This window comes from Periophthalmus magnuspinnatus, chromosome 16 (assembly GCF_009829125.3).
Source record: "Periophthalmus magnuspinnatus isolate fPerMag1 chromosome 16, fPerMag1.2.pri, whole genome shotgun sequence".
Lineage (NCBI taxonomy): Eukaryota > Metazoa > Chordata > Actinopteri > Gobiiformes > Gobiidae > Periophthalmus > Periophthalmus magnuspinnatus.
Genome location: NC_047141.1, coordinates 7690768 through 7710372, shown reverse-complemented (window position 1 = coordinate 7710372; position 19605 = coordinate 7690768). Strand labels below are relative to the sequence as shown.

The 19605-nt window shown below is 39.2% G+C and overlaps 1 protein-coding gene across 2 annotated transcripts in view; it reads right to left on the bottom strand.

Moving 5' to 3' along the window:
- LOC117383795 (glucocorticoid-induced transcript 1 protein) overlaps positions 1 to 14193 on the bottom strand; it is a 45153-nt gene extending 30960 nt beyond the window's left edge. The window contains exons 1-2 of one of the 2 annotated variants that reach the window (XM_033981016.2): positions 13569 to 14193; positions 165 to 310 (exon numbers count right to left, since the gene is read on the bottom strand). In XM_033981016.2, the coding sequence (XP_033836907.1) occupies positions 165 to 310; positions 13569 to 13878 (456 nt within the window). In that variant the 5' untranslated portion in view covers positions 13879 to 14193. The remainder of the gene's footprint in view (positions 1 to 164; positions 311 to 13568) is intronic. The other variant, XM_033981017.2, reaches the window with a different exon arrangement.
- Positions 14194 to 19605: the final 5412 nt, after the last annotated feature.

Genomic DNA, 19605 nt, shown 5'->3' with positions numbered 1-19605 from the left:
ACTGTATCCGTGTAGAGATAAGAGAGCACACCAGAAGAACAATAACCTTTCCATGGAGACAAAAAGGTGGTAGTTCACCAGCACATAGTTCACCTTTACAATGGATAATAAAAGACAGGCGAGAGTCTTTCATTTCCTGAGTGTATAAAAGTATCGGTAGTTACCTGTGTGGCCTTGTCTTTCATAGAGGAGGGGTAGGGTCCATGTGAGTCCCGGGGCCACTGTCCTGTGAGATACGGCCCCGTGATTGCATCCAGAGAAGACGTTCGCCAAATCGCACTGCAACTCCGGAGAGGGAACTTGGACCTTTCTGCAAAAAGCATAGTGGATTTAGACAAACAAACACACTTCAACTGTGTTAAACTGTGGAAGTTGATTTATTTTAATAGACATCTTGGTCCGATGACTGAAAAGCCAGGCTAGTTCTATGGTTTTCTATCACATATGCTCACCGCAACAGGTGCTAATGGCACTAAATCAAACACAAATGTGTGTTTCCTTTGTCACCAGTGGAGGTATCCATAAATTGCAAGAAAATTGTTACAAGAACTGCTAATATAAGTAAAAATTGTTAATGTAATCAAAATTGTGGAAAGAAATATTTCAGAATATTAAGGATAAAAGTACCATAGTTGCATAGAACTACAAGTACATTCTGGACATCAGATTCGACCCTGTAGACAAGATAAGATGCATATCATTTTGTCTAATTGTATTTACAAAGAAGAGGAGATATAAGTACCAAATCTTCTATCGTCATCATACAGCTTTGTGTCACTCATTACTCACACTCAAACTTACTCTCCAGACCAGTCACATATTCATCAAATATTGTTGCTTCAATCAAAGTCAACTACGAATAAAAGATTAAAATTGAGTAAAAGATTAAAACTGAGTAAAATTTATTATTATTTAGTATAATACAGGTTCCACTTGTGTAACACATTATTACCACCCAGTTTGCTGAGTTTTGACTATGTTTGCATCTTACACTGACAATTTAAGCCTGTCACACACTACAGGATGTTTCAGTCTTAAATGAGTTTTAAATATGTGACAGAAAGCACAGACCACAAACACGAGGAGAATCATATGAGATTTAAAATCTTCACACGTAAAGGCTGCAGCAATGAGACTGCACGCCACAAACAAAAAGTTGTGAGCTAACAAGCTAGCTCATGTCCGTTGGCTGTTTCCTATCTAGAGTAAAACGTTTCGCTTTGAGAAAATTTTCCAAATATCAGAGCATTGCACTTCTACTTTCGATGCAAGTCAAAATTTTGCAAATAGTTTCAATACGCAGAAGGCTGCCGATAAACTACACAGGAAGTACAATCGTGTTTACACTAGCTTCACCCTGATCCTCGCTGCGTGGATTTATAAACAGAACCATGTGAGGATCTACTCGTTTTTTTTTTTTACTTTCAAAGAACACTTCAAGGTTGAGTGCGAGTGCACTTCTCAATCTGAATATAAGGTAATTAACTGTATTTTACAACATTTTTGTTGAATAGAGCAGTAATTGCAGTCACAAATATAAATTTGATTAACTGCACAATGCACAGCCCTACAGTCAGGCATCAAGAATTATGATGACAGATTTTGGCACAATTATCATGCTGTCTTTTGCAATATGTCTGGAAGGTGTTGACATGTTTTACACAGTTTAAAGGCCTGTTTTCCCATGTATCTGGGTTAAGGATGCATCCATACTGATACTGTTATTGAATATTGGTGCCAATACTGAAAAAGTATCTGGATCGGTATCAGTTTCATGATATAGGTTCAGCCGATATCCCGGTTGGGCCCTTAGTTGGATGTAATAAGACTATTTACACTCTGATTTTGACCTAGGACATCTCATAATGTTTTATTCTATTCTGTAGTGATTTGAAGGATTAATAGTTGCATAACACAATTGGATCTCTTGTCTGATGTCTGCATCTAATTCTAAAGGTATTTTTTTTATAAACAGGAAGTGCACGGTTAGCAGACTAGTTGTTGTTGTTGTTAACTTTACCATCATGGCAAAACTCTGCACTGGTCTGTGAGAGTTGTGATTGTGAAAACTCATCTCTGAATAATTACAATGCTCGGAACACATTACCGTAAATTTCAGACTATAAGCCGTGACTTTTTCCCCAGGCTTTGAACCCTGCGGCCTATTCAACAGTGCGGCTTATTTATAGAATTTTACTGGATAACGGCCACCGGGGGGCGATCTCTAGCTGTAAACGTAAAAGTGAGAAAGACGTAGGGAAAGATTATGCTCTGAAGAATTCACTAGTTTTGATTTTGAATGGTCATTTTGCGCATCATGCACACGCCCTCATCATGGAAAACACACAAAGATACGATGCAGTTTTTAAGATAATGAAGGAAATAGAGCCACTGCACGTGAGCTCGGCATCAATAAATCCAACTTGATCAATGTAAAAAGACGACAAAAGGAAATAAAAGCAGATGGCACGTGTTGGTACAGCTTTATTTTCTAAACCTGCAGGTATATTCATCCCATGTTGAAGTCGTATCGGTGCCAATTTTCAGGCACAGTTTTAAAAAAGCACGTCCGTGTACCGTCTTTCTGTGTAAATATCTCACGTTACAATATGAAAACCTGCAGCTTATATTCAGGTGCGGCTTATATATGTACAAGATTGATTTTCAAATTTAGCTGGTGCGGCTTATATTCATTTGCGCTCTATAGTCCCAAATTTACGGTAATTATTTGGACCATGGCAAACTGCTGTTTTTCACGATTTTAAGATTGTTCAGGACAGTTGATAGGGGTTAGAAGCACTGTACCTGATTTTTACACAGTTAAAACAAGGTCATTTGACTTAAGAATAGGTCAAGTGGTCAAAGAGAAGAAAAGCAGGTGAAAGGATGTGACGCGAGCAGAGCTGTTTAAAGACACACAAGCCACAAAACAGGTCATAAACAAGAAGCACAATGAGCCCAGAGGAGCGTGCACTCACCAGTCCTGCTCCAACACGCAGTGACTACGCACAAAAACACTTTAAGAGATCCTGCCTTGGAGACCCTAGCCTTGGTATTTCATCCTTGACAGCTTAAAGGTGCTCTATGTAACTTTGCTGTTGGAAGATCCATCATCTGTCCATGGAGATATTATTGCTTTGCCTGGAATGTTCAAAGTATAGATTAAACATACCAGTCTTGTATTTATGAGCTATGACGTTAAGGTTAAGAAGAAAAAATGGTCCTCTGCATTTGACCCATTCTTCAATGCCACTGGGGAAAGCTGTCAGAATCAGAGGACTACTTAAGCTGGAGGATTTTATGACTGTGCATGTTTTGGGTTGACGAGGGAAAGCGCAGTGCCCGGAACAAGCCTATCCAGACACAGGGAGCAACATGCAAACTCCAGACAGAAAGGCTCGGGAGTCAGGAGTGCTAGTATGCTGTCAAGAAAGACAGACTCCAGGATGTTTTGATGTAGTGTCATTCTGCACTACACTGCAGGCCCTGAAGAACATGAGCTATGCCAGGTTTTTGCAACCAACTATGTAGTAAAAAAAATCAAATTAAATGAATTCAAGTTAAAATAGGATAAATGGTAGTGATTTGTGATTAGTATTGTTTTACATCTACTTTTGTCTTGTTTAGACCTGGTTAAAAGGCATCGTCTTGTATGTTATTGTATGTCACTACATTGCTCAAGATGTTCTACAGTATGGTACAATAATGCAATATGACAGTGACCAATTTATTCCTCAAGATCATATTTTGCACACACTTATATTACTTATACTCAATTACGCTTATATTATTTTTAAATATGATTTTACACAAATATTAGATATGAGCAATCCCAAATAGAAGAAAAAGTGTATGCCCATATATAATTTTTTATTAAATCACAATCGACTTGTAATAGCAACTTGAATGCAATTAGGAAATAGCAAAGGCTGCAATTTTTGAAGTACCATAATTTCCTCCTCCCTATTCTTCATAAAAACAGTTAACCCTGTAGTTTAGATCTGTACAAACATGTTCTGAATATGAACTCCCAAATACATTCATTCAAGTCTTTTCAATTCCTCTGGACAATTAAAATGTGAACTTTGAACAGAATCCTTTTATTAAAACAGAAATCGCAAATCTTATCTCAATCTCAGTGCTTGTCAAAACTTTGCAGTTAGATGTTTTTTCCCCAAATCATTCAGCCATATTGTTTTTCACTTTTATTTTTTTTGTTGTAAAACCAAATATGTTCAGTGCAGATCAGGATCACATATTTTAGAGATGTACTGTTACAGCAGTTACAGTAGGTTGACTATATTCTCATGCTTTATCCTATATTTTGAAGTATAGGGTTATCAGCTGTGCTTTCATTTCCCCTTGTAGCGAAGGCTGAGCATATCTAAAATTGCTTATTTCCTGTGAACTAGGGCTGTCACAGTAAAGAATTTCCCTTTGGTACCGTGCCTCAGCACCACAGCATATGCGGTAAAGCACATAGGCCCATAATATTACATGTAAATTGCGGCTGTACTTAAAAAACATCAGTGTAAAACAACAGGTGAGCATGAGTGACAGACCGCACATGTCAGAAAAGTCACTAAATGCAGTTTTACAGACAAGTTATGATAAATTATTATGTTGCATTAAAGTTCTGTCCTGCTCTAAACTCATGTGGGAGGAGCTTGTGGACACTTCTGCCTCTGCAGGCACAGTGTAGGTTATCAAAGGCTGGGCCAAACTTCACGTGGTTTTTAGTGGATTTGCATTCAAGTCTGCTGCTCCTCCAGTAAGTAACGTGTAAAGTCTGTACACCCATGGTAAACCCCCATCTGCTCGAGACTCCAGCCCTCTGACTGAAGGAACACGTTCGCATTTAGCCTTGATGCCAACACGTTTATTCTTAAAAGGGTGGAGGCACCTTTTCCTCACTCACCATGTTCTTCGATACATATTCACAGCTTCTCCGGTACTTAGTGCCATGTAAAAAGAAATTGGTTCATAGTGGAATAGTAAAATTACACCTGGCAAGTGTGTGGAGCCTCATTAAAATGCAAAGTACAGTTACCGCAGTTGTCACTTGAGCCCTTGTGCGGTGTGGTTGATCATACTGCAGTATTGAAATCTTGTGGTTACCACAACAGCCCTACTGTGAACGTGGCTGAAAAACATAAGCTAAACCATCTCTGGAGGGTCCTCTCTTTGTTGGTTCCCACCCAGAGCTCAATTCTCCAAACTGCCCTGAGGCGTCCGACACAAAGGAGCACTGCTACTTTTTCACCAATATTGATACAAGCAGGGAGTGTGTATTTTCCAGTCCTCTCTTCAGTTTCCAGAACAGAATAGGGCTGCAAGTGGAGGTGGAAGATGTATACAAAAATTATAATATCTCAATAGGCCCTGTGCATAGCTCGCTAGCTCATTGTGTCTGAAAGCTGATGCTAACGTTTATTAAAATAGTGTTAATTCAAATTCAAACTGATGAAGGTAGAAACTACCCAATTGTTTTTATATGTAGATTACATCAGTTTGTGGCATTGTTTTAATGTTTATTATGTCAAAATTAGCATTAGCACAGAGACGCAACCATCTGCCTTCATAGTAAGTGTAAGTACGTTTCGTTTAGTATTTAACATGTTGTCAGTGATTTACCCAAGACTTACTGTCCACTGCCTGATCTTCAAATATGTATTCATTTTAGAGCAAAATCCCATAAAAATACAATGGGACAGAAGTAGCAACACTAGCGCTATTGTGCACTGACCCAATTGTTTTGGAAATTATTTGCAAAATTAGAATATCATGCATTTTGTCAATAGTTAAAACTATTATATTATATTATATATATTAATATATTATTATCTCTATTATCTGGCTTCATCGAGCCAGGACCTGCAGCAGGCACTGGGGCGGTTTGCAGCCGAGTGTGAAGCGGCTGGGATGAGAATCAGCTCCTCCAAATCCGAGGCCATGGTTCTCGACCGGAAAAAGGTGGTTTGCCCTCTCCGGGTGGGTGGAGAGTCTCTGCCCCAAGTGGAGGAGTTCAAGTATCTCGGGGTCTTGTTCACGAGTGAGGGAAGGATGGAGCGTGAGATTGACAGGCGGATCGGTGCAGCGTCTGCAGTGATGCGGTCACTGTATCGGTCCGTTGTGGTGAAGGATTTACCGGTCAATCTACGTTCCTACCCTCACCTATGGTTATGAGCTCTGGGTAATGACCAAAAGGACAAGATCGCGGATACAAGCAGCCAAAATGGGTTTCCTCCGCAGGGTGGCTGGGCGCACCCTTAGGGATAGGGTGAGGAGCTCAGTCACACGGGAGGAGCTCGGAGTAGAGCCGCTGCTCCTACACGTTGAGAGGAGCCAGCTGAGGTGACTCAGGCATCTGCTCAGGATGCCTCCTGGACGCCTCCCTAGGGAGGTGTTCTGGGCATGTCCCACTGGGAGGAGGCCCCGGGGAAGACCCAGGACACGCTGGAGGGACTATGTCTCTCGGCTGGCCTGAGAACGCCTTGGGGTCCCACCGGAGGAGCTGGAGGACGTGTCTGGGGTGGGGGAAGTTAGACTGTTGCCCCCGCGACCCGGCTCCGGATAAGCGGAAGAAAATGGATGGATGGATATTATCTCTAAAAAGAAATGTCTAGTGTAATCACCCAAAGGGTACAAAGTGGTATTTCTGCGGTTAATTTTATGCTCCATTCATGCTTCTACATCCTCAACCTACATCAAGACATTTACAGGCACATTTTAGCACATATCATTTAAATATTGCTATCAAGCTTAAGATTATTAACGTCAAGACATTCATTTTTGCCAATATAACCCACCCATAGCTCCAAAATTAATTGCAATTTGGTTATTTGAATGGACACAATTTCCAAATCTCCAACACTGCCACTTTGAAGTACCGTAACTTCTTCCATAAACAATAAAATGTAGTTTAGATCTGTACAAACAGTTCTGAAATGTAATTCTTGTATTAGTTTGTCAGTTCATTCAGTCTTTTGTCAATTCTCCTTCTCTAGATCGGAATAATCTCCTCCGGATGAGAAAAAAAAAAAGTGTGTGAACAAGGCACCAGTCTGCTGATTACAGGCTGAGCACAGGATTTGGGCTGGAATATGAAAGGAATATTTGGGGGCGTTTGGATTTCAGTCAGGAGTTTCCTCGAGCAGGCAGTGGAAGCGTTTATGGACTGGAGAGCAGAAGCCGATGTAAAAACAAACATGTGGTCCAGATCAGTAAACCATAGCCGAGCGGCTTCCTGTGGGGATGTACGAGGCTGCAGGACTCAGCAGAACAGTCCATTTATAGAGATTCTGGTGACATGCTTTGTTTTTGTTTAATGATTTTACACTATGACTTTTTGTTTTGAGTAATCCTGCATATTAAAAGGTGCACTATGTATCTTTTCTGGTGATGTAGGGTCTGGCCCATGCTTGATGTTATTGCTTTGCCTGAAATGTAGCCTGGTGGCGTCACATGCTGTCCCTATAAATATATACACACTATAAATGGAAACAAGCATTTATAGTGGTAATGTGGTTTTAACTTTTCTATAGAGACATATTTTCATGTATGGGCAAAGTATAAAGGAGGAGAGTATAAAATGTAATTGTGGTGAAATGGGTGGCCAAACTGACTGAAATAATGGGGACTGTGCAATTAATGGATTATGCAATATTTTGGATGTGCAATAATGGGAACTGTGCAATGAGTGTAATGTGCAATTTTTTATTTTGGCCCTTTTGCAACTCTAGCCCTTTGGGACAACGGATGGAAATAAGTCTTTGGCTATAATCCGATGTGTTTGCATTCATGTTGTATCATGTCTGTTCATTAGCATGCATTGGCCCAATCAAATAAATAAAATAAATAAAATGGAGAAGATAGACAAGTTTAATTCCTTACCGTTTCCAGGCAACACAATAACTAATGCATGAACACAAGCAGGTGGCAGTCTCCCTGCCAGAGTAGTTACATAGTGCACCTTTATGGCCCTCGCCCTCTCCAGAGGGTCACTGGACTATTTCGAAGTAGTTTAATGCTAAAACTGCATTACACAGTTCATTTTGCATTACTATGCCTCACCTCAGTGAAGGGGCAGATGTCATGTCATATATCATCTATAGTTTCAGGGGCCACAACAAAAATCTGTGTTTACAGGATGAAATAATATTTGCGATTTTGCAATACCAAATAGTATAATACTGGTGTGTAAACCAATGTGCTGTTTTGTTGTAGAAGCTTTGGAAACACTTTATAATATCTGCACTAAACTGGACACTTTATAACACCGGTCACTTTAATAAGCCACTTTGCACTGTTGTTCTGATGCTGCTGTTGTACATATTTTCTCCCTTTAAGTATTTCATTTGATTTTTTTTTAAGCATATCTTTTTAACTTTGTGCATGCCCTTATTTGTATTTGTATTTGTATTTATTCAGTGTGTTTATGTTGCACTTTTTCACCGTATCAAGTTCCTAGTTTGTGAACTGTGTTCACAGACTATGGCAATAAAAGTCTTCTGATTCTGAAAAAAATGACAATACTGACAGTGACAGCGCTAAAAGCTTGTCATGTCATCCCAGCTTTTCCACAGAGACAACAGAGCATGGTGTGCAGCATGTATCATATTATATTGTGAGATTTGGTACTGTAGCATCATTTGTAAACAACATCCATCTTTACCAATTTTATGTTGAAAATTACTCTCTTTTTACGCTCTTTGTGGCTACACTTCACTATAACTGTGGTCGAGTTATAGCCCTGGAAATGGTTGAATGCTCTGAAAACAGGTATTTTATCTAATTTTGTATGATTTAAAACAAGCACGTGTGTTTGTGTGGGTCAGTGCACACTGACACACACTTGAATGAAGAGTGGAGCTGCAGACAGAGGGCCTTTGACTGTAAGGCCTGTGTGAGTGTGTGCATGTGTGCATGTGGGGACTTAAAGGTCACGGAGACTATCTGGGAAGTCCGCAATCAAGTCCTTTAGTGACGTTAGCCAAGAGTGTTCCATTGAGCATTAGGCCTACTACGTCAGCACATGCAAATCTGAAAGTCTGTAGTAAACTGAAGTTTTCATATTATGCTTTTTAAAAAGGTTTATTAAGTAACTTTTTTGTTGAGGAGTCTGCTACCTGTTCGACTCCTGGAATGTTCAATAATATGAAAATAAACTTATCCATCTTGCACTGACTCAATTTAGAGTTGTCAAAAGTAACAAAAATCTGATGCTAATCAATATTAAAACTATATGAATAGATAGTGTTAGCATCGATACTAAAAAGTCACATTTACAGGACAGAAATTAACTTTTCCTGAATTGGTTTAGAATGATCTTGAGCTGGATCAGAACAAATATAAAACACAGACTAGTACTGTATTTTCCAGAGTATAAATCACACCGGAGTATAAGTCGCACCAACTAAAAAATGTATAATAATGAAGAAAAGAACATATATTTCACATATAAATCGTATCTGAGTACAAGTCATACCCCCGGCCAAACTATGAAAAAAAGTGCGATTTACAGTCCGGAAAATACGGTATATGCCCATGGACCACTATGGAACCTACCTGGACGACTGAGGGATTACACAGATATAAGGCCACATGGGAATAGAAAAGAAAGTACGAGCATTTAATTTTTTTAAATCGCATTCAATTGTCTACACAAAGAATGTTTTTATTATCATCGTGGCATCAGAATCAGTATCGAGTATCAAGTCTATTCCTTAGAACTGAAATCAGGTTTGACGTTTTAGTATCGTGATAACACAAATTCAATCACAGGGGTTTTTGTTGCTTGAAAATTAATTTTAAAGACGTACATTCTTTCTGTGAGCAGTGTTCCCTCTCCACAGATCTGACCCTAACTTGGCCAGAAGGCATCACCTGCTAGTCTCCATAAAGATTCGGTTTCATACTATACAGTGGAACATTCCATGCAATGTAATAATATCTCCATGGAGACAACAAATGGCAGACTGTCCATCAGAAAAGTTGCATGTGCCTTTAAACTATAGCATTTGTCTGTTATAACTCATAATTACACAGCAAGGAGGTCTCTGGCTCTAACTTTGTGTGGTGTTTGCATGTTCTACCCGTGTCTGGGCAAGTTTTCTCCTGTTGCCCCATCAACCAAAAACAAGCACAATAGGCAAATCTTTCAGCTAAATGTCAAGCTAGTGGCCAAAAATGTGGAAAGGGATACTCGTGTGCTGCACTTGAAGAATGGGTCAAATGCAGAGGACAGATTTTCCTATTATACCTTAACTTTGGTTTGCTACAAAAAGCTACCAAACTGCCTATGAACACTCCAACCACTCACAAAAGGCACACAGACATTCATAGGCTACAGGGCTGAAATATTCTGCCCAAAGGCACAACAATGATGGTTGGAGTGGGGATTGAACTAGTAGCTTCTTATATTTGTGGGTGACTGCTCTATGAACGAATGGAGCTTCTGCCCAGTCACATACTATTAAAGAAGACATACTGTGCTTCTTTTCTTCTATATAGTTGTAATCTATGACACCCACGGATCATTAGGATATAATCTTGACATTTTAAATTACAATATTGATCTAAAACGATGAAATAAAAGAAACAACTGTGCTGATTACTGGGTTGGAAAGTTGTGGAGCCCAATGAGGTGTTGGGAGCAGATTCTCGCCTGTCCCTTCAAGAGAGTAAATGAGAAGAGGAAACAATCGATTGACATAGGTAATCATTTATCAAGTCTTTGGACTGGCTGGATGACTGTTCATATCTGACAGTTCTCACAGCCTCACAGCCCTCTCCCTCAGCCCCGTGCATGGGCCGCCGCTCTGGGTTAGAGGATGGAGACCTGAGGGATTCCACTGGGCTGGAAAACCAACAGGGAGCAGGCACTAGGCAAACACCAGGAGACAGAGTCCAGCCCCAGAGTCTGCCTGCTGGGCTGCACTGCAAGGCTTTGGTCCCTGCCTTACATGGTACACTGGTCAAGGTTGGAGGTCACCTTATTCAAAGGGCAGAGGAATGTGAGACTACACGCACGGCTCCACTGCAGCTACAAGACTGATTTAGGATAAAAAAGGGTACTTTTTTTTAGTTTATTTCATGTTATAATATTGCACTTTCATCTATCTGGACATGAGGCTAGACTAGGGTTGTCAAAATTATCAAAACTCTGATACTAATCAATATTAAAACTAGTATCAAAACTAGATACTCATTTGAGCAAGGATTAATACTAAAACACACATTCACACATTCATATTCACAGGACAGAAATGAACCTTTCCTAAATAGCTTTGGAATGATCATGAGATATATCAGAACAAGTATAAGACACATAGACTAATATGGACCACTATGGAACCTTCCTGGACGACTGAGAGATTACACTGATATAAGTCTACATGGTAATATAAAAGATGTACTATGATTTAATGTTGGAACACATTAAATTCATTCTATTCACATATAATTCACATTCTATTGTTAAGATAAAGAGTGTTTTTATTATTATCGTGGCACTTGAATCAGTATCAAGTCCATTCCGTCCATATCGAAATCGAGTTTGAAATTTTAGCATTGTGACAACACTAGGCTGGACAATAAATGAATTGATCAATCTGTTTTAGATTTGATTCATAATTTGCCTTAAAAAACTAATATCTATATTACTTTCCAAAACAAAGAATACAAAGCAGTCTTGAGTCTACAAAGTAGAGTTGCAAGATGAATCACAGTCAAAATCGCAATTTGAATCGATTCAATTAGTACTGTCATTTCTTCTTATTCTGCAAAACTGCTAACCCTGTATTTTAGATCTGTACAAATGTGTGTGATTCTTGTACTAATTTGTCAGTTCATATTGAAGCTTTTTTGTCAACTCTTCTGGACATGTTTAAAATGGGAGAACTAAACTTCCTCAACAAAAATCTAATCGCAATCACAATGTCCAATAGAGGATTGGCTGAGGACCTCTAGATAAGAAAGACCAAAGCTGATCACTGATAAGAAATGACTAAATTTCGAATTAATAGCACAGCCCTACCTAGAGATATGTTCAATTATGGTTCCTTTATGTTTAATCCTGCTTATTTGGGCTGTGTCCCTCTCCAGATCTCAAAACGACTTTCTTTGGCTGCTCTACATCACCACTCACCACGTCCGCACTTCTTCACCAAACTCGTTCTGAACATTTCAGAGCTCAAATTGTCTGTTAATCAGCTTTGCCAGTTTATGGCACACAGGCATAATTTATGACTTGTTACAAACTTTCCATTTCTGTGTCTGCCTGCTCATGTATTTTCCATATTAGCTATTCTTTGTAGTTCATAGTTGTTTAAAAAACAACCATAATTAATAATACAGGAACTTTTAATAACAAATGTTGGTTTATGGTTGATGTACATTCAAGTCTTCATATTGTGAAATCTTTTGTCAGAGCAAACGGAGCATGGTGCTATAGCAGATTTTTATGGCAGATGCCCTTTGTGTCACAAGCAGCCACATCACAGTCTCTGAAGAGTGGAGTGTCTTACTCAGGGACAAGGTCTTAAAAACCTGAAAAACAGAACTAGCTCTGGGTCACACTTAATCCCCACTCTCCTAATGCATTTCTAGAATTAGCAACACAGCTAATTATTCACCACTGTGAGATTTTACAAGCATTTCAACTCTCAAAGGCCAGAGTAAAGTTTGGACACTACGCAACTGCTAATAACAACTAGTATGCAAACAGGGTATCTGCATTACTTCCCTCTTATCTGTGTGCAGTCTGCATCTAATTATAACAATATGTCTTATTTTGACCCCAAGAGCTTCTTTTATAATATTTGTAGTAGGGCAAAACGAATTTTACCTAATTACATGACAAAAGTCCATAACAAATAATACACTAAATGTCTAGTACAAGAGCTATTCTAGTTCAGTTTGGTGCTGCCACTATGCACCTTCTGCCACTCTACTAATAATACTCACTCACAATTCCTAAAGTAACTTGAAGTGTCTTGCTCAAAGATACAACAAATGAGTTTGCAATGCTGAATGTAGGGATTGAACCAGCAACCTTTGGCGCAGAGTCTGAAAGTCTCTATCACCTAAGATACAACCTTCTCCCAATGCATTCCTTATACAAAGAGTAATTCATTCACTTGTTTATAGTCCTATTCAGAACAAAATAACTGAACTGCTCCACTAAACTCCTCACACTGAGAGGCTGAAGTTCATACTACTTTACCATCTCACACTGTTCTCTCTAGTTTTATGTTGATCTATAGAACAGTAATAATAGTAATAGGTTGGTTAAATTGCTTTAGAAGAGAATATGGAGATTTTGATCTGGCACTTGTAATAATTTAGATTGATTGAGCATACTTCTGATTTTGCAGATAACAGTGACCGCAGAAAACAGGACAGGAGATGTGTGAGAGCCTGGGTTTGACATGTGAAGTGTGGACCTACCTTGGACTGAAGTCTGCAGCACTCACTTATAAAGTGTATAAAGGAGGCCTGGTGTGTGTGAAACAATCCTAGGCATGTAATAATATAGTATACAGTGAGATTAGAGTGTCCAGTATTACCTCTGGACACTGGAGAGTCTGGAGGACAGATGGAGTCCTTGTTTTCAGGGGACAGTCTCTGCTGCTTGGGTTGTGCGTTTCCGGGGCTTAGCGTCGGGCTGGAGGGGGGACTGGAGCCCCTGCTGTTCGTGGCGCCCCCGGGGACAGCCTGCAGTCGTGGGGGACTGGCCTGACCTCCGCAGAGGAGCTGAAAGGGCACGGTGGCGCGCATGGGGTGCAGCCGGCAGCTGCTGTTGTTGAACGAGCCCGGGGAGCCCGCAGTGCTGCGCCTCACCCGGGGCTGCTGCAGAGAGTTACTTGGAGTGGACATCCTCCCGAACGGGCCCCAGTCCCTTATGCAGCGACAGAAAGTTTATGACAGAGCCGCAGGCGATGCGTTATGGGAAGCACTTTGGCAAAACATTAGCGTGTTAGCCAAAGAAAAAGGTTAGCTTCCTTTATTTCATCTCATGCGATCGAAGAAACAAAAAGTATCCAAAAGCGTATTTTTTGTGGTCAAACTTACCTGACTACTGGTAAAACATTACGCCTTCAGTTCTAGGCACTTTGTAACAGCTCTTAAATGTACTTTTAGTCCTTTTTAAAGCCCTGTGGTGTCCAGGCGCACGCTCCCCTCGGCGCTCTCGCTCTTAATGACAGCTGTCTGGGCTGTTGCTCTGGGGGCTGTCGGGGGCGGGACACACGCGCACTGCTGCGCTCCTCATTGGACAGCCGCGGTGTACAGTAACTCTGCTCATTGGACCAAAGTTTCGTTGGGTTCACGTCCAACCAATCGGCTCTTCTTCTTCTTCCTCTACTGAATCCCGGCAGGCTGTGCGCTGGGGTGCCTAATGCTGCCCTCTACCGTTTATGTGTATGTGGAATTTTAACGTGCTCTCCCATAATGACAACCCCTACACAGTCCAACTTCATACTTTTCCAACTGCCTTTAAGTGCCACTGAAGTCCTCCTCAGTGACATCCTTCATATTCAGAAATCTTTTTGTTGCATCCAAAATCATTTTAATGTGCTCTAATTTGTCCGCACAGTCCACAACTGCCATAAAGGAAGTTCTTTATTCCAACAACAAATCTTGCTCCGCAGATCTCTCACACTCAATATTCTGTTTTGCCTCTCTGCATCTGTTTTACACTTTCTGCATAAGAAACCCTTGAATCATATCTCACATGACTGTTTTCTTCCTCCATTTGGTGCTTAGGACACCCCCCAAAAAAACAGCCCAATACATCCCAGAACAGTGAATACAATCCGGATCTACCTTCTGATTCTTCTCACGTTGCCTAAACTTACACTTGTTTTTTTTCACATCATCCACACCTTGGCTCATCCTTGCACACAGCTGCAACATGTCCGCATCCCCGACAGCAGTATCACCTCAGCGGGCCTGTCCTGAAGGGTCTCTCACAGTAACATACATAATCAAGGAGCTCTCTTTCAGGCATATCCCCTTCAAATGTCAAACAGATAGATTCACTCGCCAAACTGGTGTCAGGCCTAAGGTGCCGATCCCTCGTATGGGCAGCATAAACTCCAGGTACATTCAAAAACTCTTCTCTGACAGAAATCTGAACTCCTTTGATCACCCTCTTGGCTTCCCATCAAGGGGAAAGCATTTAAGTTGATCATTTTTCACAAACACACTCACACTTGATATTTTAATAGACCTAACCCTGCCAAGCTTCTCCTCAATAACTTTTCCCACAGTGTGTGAATCCTTAAAATTCCATCCCCGAGAACAATTGACGACATGCCAATCAGGTAAGTGTCCTCTCTACTTGACTGGCTGGATGTCATTTCATTTTTCTTGTTCCTTTTCTTCTTGTTTGTCATTCCTTTGGATCCAGATTTGATCACAGTTCTCTTCTCACTTTCAGATTCGTGCATGGATCCTATTATCTCTGACCAACCAGTCATCTCTGTGCAATGGTTCATTTTAGTACATTTCATTATTAAAAACAATGTACCAAATAGACAACATTTATTAAAGCCACAATATGTAACCTTTTTAACCAAATAATAAAACTTTAAACAGTTTATGATCTCCACAAACTTTGCCTAACTTTAACTTAGACTTTTTTTCCCACAAACTGCCACTTGATACATATTTTCCACAGGTATTGTCCCAAAAAACCAAGTCATAATTAGAAAAACACACACAAAAACCTGCCATCTGTACTTAAAGTTACCAGCATACTTTCTGGCTTTAGTTTGGGTTTTGACTAGAAAGAGATTAGAGAGGAAAAGGCATGTCTGTGTATGTGGAGGAGGGGGCATCCGGGAGGGGTGTGCACTCTCCCTCTCACTCTTTCTTGGTCTGCACTGTTCCGGCAGCTGAGGCCCTTTATGAAGCGAACAATCTGGAGGCTCTTGGACAGTGTGCCGAGCAGCTGCTGTATTCTGCTGGTGGTGGGAATGAGGTGGGGGTTTAAGGGGAGGTATGGGGCAGACAGGAGCAGACTGCCTCCCTTTGACAAATTCACCATGCGGGTTCACTCCTTAAATCAAGCCTAGTGGAAGCAAGTTTATACCACACACAGAGTGAAACAAAACCATAATGCCAAAAGGGATATTTACATTAGTAAATACCAAAATGCTTATGCTGGCTATGTTTACATGCACTCAAAATATAATTATAATCAGATTATGGACTTGTATGATTATTAAAATAATATACTCAATAGCTTATAAGATTTAGCAGTTTCGTGTCATTTATATAATCTTAAAGTGACAGTATGTAACTGTTTAGCTAAAAAAATAGACTAAATGAAGGCATGTTATTTCATTTTTTATTGCACTGAAAAACATGTGTCCTTACTGTGAATAGACTTGTATCGTCACAAACCTGACTTTTATTTGGCCTGCATAGTGGAGCTGGGCCTGCTCCTGCCTGTTTCCATGGAAATGTTGTCCCTTTGGCTATAATCTTCCACAATAGGGCATGAAATGCATCCATCTCCATGGAGAATGTTCCGAAGTATAGTTTTCATTTCCTTTTTCCATGGAATCATGCAAGTGACATGTCACCTCCAGAAAGTTACATATTGTGCCTTTAAAGGAGCATTTATTTAATTTAATATATATATTTTTTTTTAATTCCATAAACATGGCCCATTTGTATCCCCAGATACGAAATAACCATGTTTGCATCAAATATAGCTTTTACGAAAAACAATTGTAATGCAGATTTATTCTTAAGCACAAAAACGTGGACATGATGTCCCGAGACGTTCATGTTATAATTTGATGTTTTGGTTCTCAAGATGATTATCCAGTCAGAAAGCAGAATGGGCCTCATGAGTCTCATTTGGGACGACAGTTTCAATGCTGGAATCCGTTGGGTTAAACCTAAAAGGGGGATCTCTTATCTGAATGGTCACTACCTAAACTCCAGCACCTGCAGCCAATCACGAATCAGTGCTAGTGCAGCCTCTGCAGCTCAGTGAGTGAATTCTGGAGGTTCTAAGCTTTCACATGACACCTGTCTATAAACTGAGAAAAAGAAAAACTTGTATGTGTCTCTATCTGCAGGTTAAGGTTCTGGGCACATAGGTTCATTTTTTTTTTTGTAATACCTTTTTTAAGTGTATAGAAACTTTAAAGGTCCAGCAGTCAGATTTTGGTGTGTATGTGAACATGGCCATTGTAATAATCTTGTTTTGTGTAGGTTTGCCTGTAATAATATGAAATTATCTTTTAACCCTACATTACCTTTGTTCTATCTTCCTTTTTTCCTGTGAGTGCAGTGGGCAATATGGGTGTCACCGTCAGCCAATATTGCCACAAAAATCAAAAATGTAATCTAAACTATAAAATAAGTTCTGTGTTGTGATGCAGAGCAGTAAGAATACGCCATCACGGTCCACCCCATGCTATAATTTTTTTGGACTGAAACACTTGGCAGATATTTAACAGGCCAAGCAAAAAGCCACAATCCATTTTGGCAAGACAGAATACTCCAGAGTGAATTTGGCCAGAGTTGATTTATAATGGCTTTAATTGTCAACAGATTTCCACTATGGAGGAATCGACTTAAGAAATGGCTCTGGCTTAGTGGTACGTGCATATTTGACATTGACTAGTGAACAGCTCAGACTTAACTACAATGCTACAGTGCAGTAGCATGTGCCACAGCGTGTGCCACAAGGAGATTTGCATGTTTATTTTGGACATATGGCAGCTTGTTTCTGTTCCTCATCAGCCAACTCCCAAATATACCAACTAGCTTTTCACAAAAACAAAGGTGGGTAGTACTCAGTTACATTTACTTTGGGAACCCTTACTTGAGTAGTAGTTTTTTTAAATACTTTTTTAATCTTACTTTCTTGAACCACAACTTTGTTCTTCCACTTGAGTAATATTATTTTGAAACATCGTTACTCTTACTTGAGTAAAATTTTTGGATACTCTACCAACCTCTACACAAAAACATTTCCAACTACTAATTTTAACTGAATACTGAAATGTTGTTTTGGTTAAAGAGAAAGTGAGAAATTAAGAGATAATATTAAAATAAAAAGGACCGTATTCACATCCCACTCCAACAGAAGCAGTGTGTTGGTCAGAAGACAGGTCAATAGGTGAGTACTGTTGTATCTTAAAGACACTACTCTTCTTTAATGTTGTGTGGACAGCAGAAAAATCCAGTTTAAGAACTACAAATATACACTACCAGTCAGAAGTTTGAACACACTTTGACAATTAAATTTCAAAATTATTTATGCAGAAATTCCTCAAAGAACTAAAATATACTCACATACCATTACTAATATTTGCAGAAATTTTACTGAGATGTAAACTTTCAGATTACATTTGCTTTAGTTAGTCTCTCACATTCATTTAATCAGTTAACAGCTACAGGCTCAAATTTAATTTAGTCACAGTTATAAAATAATTTAATTTAACAAAAATCTTTTAAAAACAAACAAATAACTCACAGAAAAATATGATTCATTTCGACAGTTTTAATAGATGAAAATAAAAGCCTGATTTACACTTGATTAGCTTGTCCTAACCTAAGTGTCTCGATTAAATCCTGAGTAATTTTCATTAGCAAAGCTGCAAATTTCCCTTTACGTCATCGATTGAGTTAGTCCGATCAGTAACACACTTGCACACTCCCTTCTTCATGTTCTGGACGTCCAAAAACTCCTGCCTCACTGTTAGGAGGTGGACCAAGAGCGTCTATCTGCTTTCTTTCGAGAAAATAAAGCTCTCCATCGAGGGAGGATACAGAATTCAAGATATAAGTAGCATAAATATATTTTATACAACCAGCCCTGCTTTGTCACCACTCGAGATTTTTGCACATCCACTAACACTTTTTTCAGGCAAATGCCACGGCCGTGAGCCAATAGTAGGCTGTAGATTTTGACCGTGAACCAGTCAGTGCGCAGCAGCACACCGCTGTTCACTCATAACACAAACAAACCACAACTGGAGATTGGCTTCATAGAAAAATAATTTGAGTGTTAGAAGATGTGATCATTTTCACACAACAAAGGTGTAATCTTTTGCATCAACATAGCGCCAACACTCAGTTGCGTGTTTATAGATTAGTTTAAGATTTCCTAAAATTATGCTATTACCACATACACAAACAAATAATTGTGTTGGTTTCCTTCTTTTGTGGACACTTTTGGTATTGTGTTTGTAAAGTTGCTGTGAAAGTGCAGTGTAGACGATAGATCAGGGGTGGGCAAACTTTTTGACACAGTGGCCACAATGGGTTCAAATATTTGACAGAGGGGCTGGACCAGGATATGGAGATATATATATATATATATATATATATATATATATATATATATATATATATATATATATATATATATATATATCATGCTTGTTGTCATTAGCAAAACTACGCTCTGATCTCTGATGTGTATATATATATATATATATATATATATATATATATATATATATATATATATATATATATATATATATATATATATATATATATATATATATATATATATATATATATATATATATATATATATATATATATATATATAAAATTACATTAGAGATT